This window comes from Arctopsyche grandis, chromosome 13 (genome assembly GCF_051622035.1).
Source record: "Arctopsyche grandis isolate Sample6627 chromosome 13, ASM5162203v2, whole genome shotgun sequence".
NCBI classification, from domain to species: Eukaryota; Metazoa; Arthropoda; class Insecta; order Trichoptera; family Hydropsychidae; genus Arctopsyche; species Arctopsyche grandis.
The window spans coordinates 19,361,314-19,371,205 of record NC_135367.1 but is presented as its reverse complement, the minus strand read 5'-3'; the positions used below and the strand labels follow the sequence as shown (position 1 = coordinate 19,371,205).

General features: G+C 34.0%; 1 protein-coding gene across 1 annotated transcript; it reads right to left on the bottom strand.

The window, feature by feature from the left end:
* Positions 1-296: 296 nt before the first annotated feature.
* On the bottom strand, positions 297-9,057 carry LOC143921389 (LAMP family protein lmp-1-like). The gene is made up of 5 exons (XM_077444661.1): positions 8,658-9,057; positions 3,823-4,041; positions 1,613-1,849; positions 1,339-1,527; positions 297-1,266 (listed from the first exon to the last, which is right to left on the bottom strand). Exons 1-5 carry the CDS (start codon positions 8,845-8,847, stop codon positions 1,124-1,126), a joined length of 978 nt encoding a protein of 325 aa, XP_077300787.1. The 5' UTR covers positions 8,848-9,057; the 3' UTR covers positions 297-1,123.
* Between the last annotated feature and the right edge of the window lie 835 nt (positions 9,058-9,892).

Below are 9,892 nucleotides of genomic sequence, written 5' to 3'. Positions count from 1 at the left end.
ACTTGTTTAGATGCTACTTTGGAGAAGTGTTAGACCGTAGAAATTGCTAAAGCGCCATTGGGGTAAGAATACTAACACGTTTGTTTATCGGTCGCACGTAAAACGCCATTTCTCGCATTTACACTAGTGTTTTTGCACACAATTTAAAAATAGTAACATTTTAATGTATTCCCACGGCTATTTTCTAAGTGGAACATAAGCATGAGGCTGAAAAGAAATGATACAGCCTAAAATAGGAAAATGCTGGAAATACCTATGGTCCATTTGTAACATATTAACAATTTATTATTAGAAAAATATACATATGTGTAAAATATTTTTATGGCGAATTTAATTTTTATCAAAAGCACTAAAACTGCCATATACTTTTCAATAAGAGGACTGAAAGTATATAATATTTATCATTAAAACAATCAGTTTTTCTAAGCTTTACGAAAACCCCAACACAAGTAACTCCTCGGATAATTATTATGCCCGCTAATAATTCACAAAAGGAACAAATCACATATTCAAATCACTGAATTATATTATATATGTATATATAAAAAAAAAATATAAAAAATGAGTGGATGCATTAAAATATTTATACCAAACTATTTAATTTGAATAGATATAAAAGAAAAAAAAAACACCTTGTATAACCGATAGATACAAAAAAAAAAATTAACATACAAACATGTGTTGAAACTACAAATAATTCAATAAAAAGTTGAACCAAAATCGGATTTATATAAAACGATATTTTTATTTTCATAATCACAAATCACATACAATTGTAAATACAAATGTCTAAATTATTTAATTTAAAATAATTACATAAAATTTTTAAAAAAATGCTACATCTTAATATAAGTTTCAAACACATGTCTTTTTTAAATACACAGAATTACAACGAAAAAAGAATAACATATTCAATTTTAAACAAAGTTGAACTCTTTCCTCTAACGATATTAAAACATGAAAACATAATATGGATTATTCGCACTTTCTCTTTGAATAAAATTAGCTCTCGTCCATTTTTTTTTCGATTTTAGAAACGCCATACAAAAATTGTTCAATAATATTCAACTAATTCATCACCTATTACTCCATCGGTATTCTAGACACCGACAACAAATGCTGCTTACATTGAAAGGTAACCACGGGCTTGTCTGTTACGGCGACCCACCAGATACACAATGAGAACGATGAGGACGAGACCTCCGAGAGCGCAACCGACAGCGATCGGCACAATATCGGGTACATCAACGTAATCACAATCGTCAGCTAGAATAGCAAAAAATAATTAGCACATGTTACATTACAATAATAGCCATGTATTACATATATAAATACTACCATATCCGAAGGATGTTCCCTTATCAGTGGCGAAAGCTTGTACTTGGAAATCTTTAATAGATACAGTCGAATTTTTGTTGGTGCTTGTCGGTTCCAAAACAATCTCTTGGTTTTTGGCACAACGGTAGCTTCGTTGAGATGAAATTGTGAACATTTCATCGGAATAATTCAATTCGAAGGAGTTATTACCTATACATTAATTTTAAAATAAAAAATTGTAATAAATATTTGACAAGAACTGAAAGCATAATGAATAATAAATAAATTTGCTAACCGCTGACATTCGGGAAAGTGATGGGATCCAGAACTAACTCAAACTTCATATGTGTTAACGAATATTTGTCGATGGTAGTATTCTTCATAAATGATACGGTTAAATTATTGTACGTGTTATTCTCAGATGATGGCCATTGAATGGTTATGAACTGTGTCGTATTATCACAGCTACCTTTTATTACTGTAGTCATATTGCTGTTGGGCAGATCAAACACGGCATATTGATCTTTAAATTCTGAAAGGTAATAAATAAAAATGCAATAAAAAAAACAAATTTACAGAACCAAACCAAAAATACATACATTAAAACTTTCTTATAGCATGCAAACACGAATTTTGTCAAAGTAATCACCGAAATGTTAGATTCAGCATTCAAAATGTATTACATCATTTTTTTTTCATACTTGGGAAAAGTGGCATAGCAGATGGTTCCACTTTTATATTACATATACTATTATATAACATTGATTGAGAAATTTTCGGAATAAATTCTTGTCAATCGAGATCAACCAAGAAACCCGGTAAACTCTCAGTGGTTAGCATTAACGCAACCATCAGTTGTTGACTAATTAATATATGTATTACAGTATAATATTAAAATATGTACATATATTGGATAGTGATTATCAATAAAAATAAATATTGCCATACAAAGTGTTGACTAGAATAATAGGAAATATTTAAGAAGCAGCTTAACAGTACTTAGACACATAAAGTCTTTGGAAAAATAGCTTTTTCACATGAAACATTCAACCAAAAAGAAAAATTGTGAAGCCAGACTAATTAATGACAAAGTATTATTTTTACGACAGAAGTATTGCATAACAACTTTATATAAGAACCGCACAGATTACTTAAAAATATACACCAATTACATACAATGAAATTTTAAAAATATGTAGTTTCATATACAATTCGTTTATTAAATTCCTTCGTCATTTAGAATTATTTATATATATATGTATGTATATACATATATAGGGCGGGTGGTATTTGAGACATAATCATTTTGGAGCGGGACATAGTCGCCAATGGGCCCCGTATTGCTAACACTTTATATAAATAAAATATTATCTAAAACTAGCGGAAATATAACAAACAATGTTCTCTTCTTTCACTGTCAACCAAAACATGTCCTTTTGCACTATATGTATATATTTTAATAAGTCAGAATAAAAATTTCAGTTCATAGAAAATATTCAACAGTAATATTAGATGTCCATTAATTTGGTAGTAATAATTAAACAATATATCGTTCCCTTCTTGTTTAAAAAATAATTTTAATTTGGTACTTGTTTAGTAGTGAGGCTCGCGCTTTACGCTCAAAAATCAATTATTACGCTTCGCTATGTCTTCAAAAATTTTTTTATCTAAATAAAATTAACATCATCTTTCAAAAACTTTCATCCGAATAAATTTGCCTGCTTGAGCAGAGCAAAGTTCTAATTTATTTATTTAAATTAAAAAATTACTATTGTTACGTACACCGCCGAGTAAGTGCAAACGGATTAGGCCGAGTAGCATCCCAGAGACTGTGTGACCGTTATAATTGGTTTCAAGGATTATCTCCAGACTAAGTGCAAGTAGGCTAAGCAATGGCCACCGAATTGGCCGCTATTGGTCCCTTCTCAGAAGTGACCGATAGCGTGGGACTGAGTGTCGTGGGAATACACATCCGGGTACATGCCTAAATAATAGGGAAGTAACCAGACGTCGAAGATGCCCTGAGCGACATATCCATTATAAGGCGGTACTTAGGCGATATCAAGACATTCTGGACGGAGCACTGCCAGTGCGTGTATCTCCTTAATCACCAATAAATGCTGTGAAACGACTTTGGCCTTTTACTTGGATCCTCCACCCACCCCTACGCAACACTATGAAGACACATATCTGAGGTCTGGCTAGTAATACCCATTCAGGGATCGAACCTGTGGCCCCTCAGTAATTAGTATTACACGCTAACCACTGAGCTGTTATTTAAACAATGAGTAGGGGCTCCACGTCACGGCCGAGTTTGAGTCCCCATCCAGTGAGTTGAGATTTTGGTGGTTGCCACTTCACTTCCTTCCCGGCCGTTATGTAAAACAGTTTAAACAGCGTGCATTGAACCACACCGCCATTTCATTCCTTTAGCCCCCCCCCCCCCCCATAAACGCTTTGAAAAGATACCTTGAAAGTAAAACATTAAAATAATTGGTTATTTACCTTTATCAGCATACGTCACATTAAATTGCATCGCCATTTGTACGATCACACAAGCGATACTGCTGTTCTTCTCGGTATAGGCCCATTTTCCCTTTTCCGGAGGTGGAACGGGCGTTACGGGAGCAGTGGTTGTTGTCGGTGGCACTGCAGTAGTTGTCGTAGGAGCTACAGTAGTGGTCGTTACTGGTTCAGGTGTAGTAGGAATGGCTGTTGAAGTTTCTGAAAATAATATTTTACTATTATAATTTTTTTTGCCACTACCTACATATGTATGTGTTAAAATATACTAAATATGTTACAATCGAAGTGTATTTTCAGTTGTAATATATTCCAACTGGCGTTTTAGGTCATTCATATTCGGATACGATTCAACTGGTAAATTATATCTCTACAAGCGCAAATACACTTTCAACAATGTGCGCCAGTTGTAATATAACAGTTAAGTTTTGACACCTCTGATGTTTTTACGAATGCTTTAGAATTCAATAATGAGGTTAATAAATGTTAAGTATCTAATATATAATTTAGAAAGAGACTTTGTATATATTTTTGTAAGTATTTTTGGTTGGGAACATCGAAAACAAAACAAAGTTTCTATGATGACGATTCGATATTTTTTTTTCGATTGAAATAAATTTAATAAAAAAACACAATGAATATTTACTATTAGATTCGCCATGTTTAAGCTGTTTATATTACAAATACCGAGCGAAGTCGGGTAAAACGACTAGTTACAAATAAAGTAATGAGTACCGTATTACGATAACTCTAATAATGTGTTCAAAACAAAAATGGGACTTTCTAACTCAACTTATTTAATCGAGTGACGTTTTCATGAAAACCTAACCTTTATCTTACCTGCTACTGACTTATAGTTGAACTGTATTTTCAGTTATAATATATTTTGCCAATCGGAATGTAATTCGCCATATGAATTAGCTTTATGTGGGTTAGACGGAATATATTCCAACTAGTCAAAATATGTTAAAACTGAAAATAAACTTCAACTATAATGATAGTTGGTACCAGGTTAGATAGAATATATTTCAACTAGTCAAAATATATTACAACTGGAATATACACTTCAACTCTTAACAAATAAAAATCATTGATCACACATACAAAAGATCATATCTACATAAAAATGGCCCGAGAAAAACTATTCCAACTAGTTAATATACATATATTACAACTGAAACTGTAACGGTAGTTGGTACCAGGTTAGTTGGAATATATTTCAACTAGTCAAAATATATTACAACTGAAATATACACTTCAACTCTAACATATATACAAATAAAAATCATTGATCACACATACAAAAGATCATATGTACATACAAATGGCCCGAGATAAACTATTCCAACTAGTCAATACATATATTACAACTGAAACTGTAACAGTAGTTGGTACCAGGTTAGTGAATATATTTCAACTAGTCAAAATATATTACAACTGGACGATACACTTTAACTGTAACAAACATATATATAAAATACAAACAAATATTCATTTTTATTTATAAATAACTAGTGTTTTACCCGGTTTCGCTCGGTTTTTGTAAGATAAACTGCTTAAACATGGCCAATCTAATAGTAAACATTTTATTAAATTTATTTGAATAGTTTTATTTTATTCAAATACTCATTTGTTTTTCTACGAACAAACAATAGCTACATACAAAGTCTCTTTCGAAATTATATGTATATGTATTAGATGTATGAAAATATAATATAATCTAATAAATATTTTTATCTTTTTAAAATGAGAAATTTATTTAAAAAAAAAACATATTTTATTACATCATACTGCATAAATATGTACATCACCACAAATGGGCGTAATTGAAATTCAAAACGTTCCTTTAGTGTTGATAAATGTATGATAAGTGTAAACAGATACAATAACGAGTTATATGTATTACTTTACAATATAATATAAAAGTATGTATATTATATTTATAAAATCTAGAATATAATATAAGTTAGTTATAAAATACTAAAAAAACAAAAATTATTACAATTAAACACATATGTTATGTATGTATGACTTATCGATAAGACAAATATTAGAATACAACAATTTATTTCAATACAAAATTTTATAATCATTAACAAATCCCAATTCACTATCCATAACGATACATTACACAGTTAGTCAAATGAACAATTCAGTCTATAAAACTGATACTTTCCTATCTAAAAGGTCAAAGATGAGGACAAACATAAATCAGTCGATGTATACATACATTCAACAAACAGTCATGAACATATCGGCAAGTTCAAGCTTCACATTCTGAAACATACGAATGGATTGCGAAAAAAGTACGACAAAAAAAAGTCAATGTAAATGGCAAATATGCAAGTGGCATTCGCCGATAGACGGACAAAGAAAAAAAAATGATTATTCATAACTTGTGATCAAACAAAGAACGCCATACAGACGCATAACGATGATAAATACTCAATCCACGCGCATTTCAAAGTGTAAGTTTCATATTTGTGACTCAAAACTTAACCACAAGTGAAAATGCACATGAACCAACCAATAAGTGAAATCAAAACTGATAAGAAAATGATATGTCGTATGTGTAAACATCGGAAGATAATCGCCGTGCTTCCAAATCCAATATTCCAAGTATTTTTATGATTATTCGGCGGTATCGAATGACGAGACAAGACAAAAACAAAACATGTACTAAATTTTTATCGCAAATTCAACTACAATAGATTTTCTAATACAGACGAACTAGTCGAATACGAAATATCCCCCTTGATTTTCAAACAGCTACTCGTACTAACCATGATAGTGATGATTATGTGCACGTATTCCGGAATTGTAATAATGCAATGGTCTCGCGCGTCCTGCAACATAATCCCATAGTCCTACACGGTGCGATTTTTCCACTGAAATTTATCACATTTGAATAAATTTGCACACAGAATCAGCCCACAGAACACATGTATTACGACGCTCAATGATAATCTGATAAATGTTTTATCTGCTAGATTGATTTTTCTCGTCGAACAAGTCATGTGATTTATAATAATATATGTAAATGTTATACATATAAAAAATTGAATGGCGCTCGCACGATTGCAGTGATTATTTTATTATTGTTACGCATTTTGTACGAGCGATTCGGAATATTTATATGTGGGTAACCCCGCATATAATCATCATACATTATTTTAATCGACGGTAGAAAATAATCATAGAAAAATATCTCGATTCAATATTCACATAATGAATTTTGTATAACAGTAAAAATACTCTCGCTTATATACGACCGAGATTTGAAATTTAAATTTGTATTTATTGTAGTCGTGTGCCTCTCATTTTTGAGGATCATGATTATAAAAACGTTTTCTGCCTGACAAGCTGATTCAATATATTCCTGAATTCGGACACACACTATAAAGAGCCCATAATTGCTCGTATTTGTCGGAGACCTGCCTCTTCCTCTTTCCACACCACTGACCAAAACCAGCTTTTCCTCTTCGTGCTATATGGCCTAAAAACTATATATAGAAACCAAGCCATGTGCGCGGCACCTTTTTGGCGAATTTGGCAATCGAGTTTTCGACCTTAAATACAGATTTTAATATTTACTCAAGTAACCAGATATGTTAATTAACACATATAGTATTATTTTAAACAATAAAATACATAATATATCTCGTAGTTTTGGATTAATTGTCAAATAATCATTCTTTATAGTTGTATGAAGACGTGACGTCACATAAACGAGCTTTCAGTCTGGTTCCACAAAAAACCAATTTTAGACTGGTATATATTCATTTTAAGCAAATTGAATAGATGGCATTCAACTCAGTAATATATTCAACCAATTTTGAACCTTAAAACAGTTGAAATAGGCGCATATAAGCCTCAAAATCCCGTGCAAAGTTCAGAAATTCTATGGAAGACGGCCGCGCTACAGACTTGTCGCCCAAAGCTTCCATAGAAGACGGCCGCAGGCAAACGGTTAAAGACAATAGTTCAAAACCAGTGGACTAGTCTTCTTAATATTCAATTTTTTAAACTTTTTTTTACTTACCCACTGCAACAATGAAGCTAATTGTATCATTTTTTTAAAATAATTTAAGAAACGATTGCAAAATAGAGTTCATTCTTGAAAATTCATACCATGACGAGCGGCCCAATTAAATATTCTTCTTTTCATATAAGAGAAGCCTTATCAACGGATACAAAATGTCTTATCTTTAGGTTCTTGAAATGCATTTAATGAATTTAGCAGACACCATACGAAAGAAAAATGCTTGATATGATACAAAAAGAATATGTCGGAATATTTTCAATCTCAAAGAGACGCAATAAGCAATTCTCAAGATTTGTTCCTAGTTGCATCCGACGACGATAAACAGTCAAGAAGTGTTGTATAATCAGCTGTTACAAAGACAAGCAGCGGCCGACTTCCCATCCTGAAATGGATTTTCAAAACTTCGCACCATGACTGTGTGCGGATGACATCAATTACTCGTTAAAGGCATTTCACAACCGAGCAATGAGTAATGCGCGATTTGAAAAATGAATCATTTCAACAATACGACCAGTCGGTAGTTTAAATACTTTGTTGTACACCCACTTACCTACCTACCGACACTTTTTAGATAAGCCGAAATAATGAATACGTAGTATGAAGTATGTAGTATGGAGGGAGTATATGGGGTGCATATGTTGTGATTAGACGCGACCTTGGGTGTGAATGACGCAGCTGTGATTTCACAAGCGATGGGCCCCATCCGCAGCCGGAGTCTGCGTCCGCTGTCACCCTGAAACATAACCTAAAAGGCGATACTGATGTTCCTTACTTATTTGGGGTGGGACGTGCTGTTCAGCAGGAGCCGGAACGTCGGAGACAGAGGCGGGGGCCAACTCGGGTAGCACGGGGGCGGGAGCGGGGGCGGGGGCGGGGACGGGCACGGCGGGGGGCTGAGACCCCGAGGGGCCCGCGACCACCGCAGCCACAGCCACTAAGACCAGCAACGCCGTTCGGCACATTTTCAATATGTTCAACTGATGGCGACGCGCACCGACTGCAAGACACTGACTCTCTCACTGACACGGAAGCGCTGTGCGAGTGTCGCCGTCTCCCTCTCTCGCCGGTGTGTGTGTTGGAGTGCGCGAGCGAGACGGAGAGCTATCACTCGCTGTACAGATGACTGTCAAGTATTAAAGGTAGCAGTGGTGCCAACTGGCAGTGTGATTACTGCGCATTTACCCGCAATACACGACCATTCACCTTTCGCAATTTTTTTTTGCGTTTTTGTTTGATATTTTTAACCTTTACACTGCGTGGATCCTTTATATGATTTTATATTAGAATGTTGCTTTAGTACATATGAAAATTATCGGTCTCCCTCACGGGCCCGAAAGTGAAACGCCCGAAAACGCAAATATCGGAAGGCAAAGTCGAAAATCAAAAGATCTTAAGTCGAAAGATAAAAAAAGGGTGCATGGTAAACGGTACATACTCACTAAATTTGCGAGAGCAGGATACAACAGGAACAAGAGGAATAGGCTTTTCCTCCCGTATTCTGCGCGCGCACATTAAACAAGGCTGTATGACAAAAAGAGAGATAATTTCACCGCATGCCACTCATATATATTATATCGGTCTCCGTGATTTGACAGAATGTTAAATTACAGAAAACGCAAATATCAGAATGCAAAGATCGAAAATCGAAAGATCAAAAAAAAAATGGTGCATGGTAAACGCTACATACTCACTTAATTTGCGCGAGCAGGATACAACAGGAACGAGAGAAACATGCTTTTCCTCCCGTGTTAATGTGCGCGCGCAGAATACGGGAGGAAAAGCATGTTCCTCTTGTTCCTGTTGTATCCTGCTCGCGCAAATTAAGTGAGTATGTACGTGAGTATGTACCGTTTACCATGCACCATTTTTTTTTAATCTTTCGATTTTCGATCTTGCGTTTTCGGGCGTTTCACTTTCGGGCCCGTGAGGTAGACCCGAAAATTATATGTTAATTGTAAATTGCGGCAAGTAAATAAATTAAATACATACGTATAGGTAAACGGATTA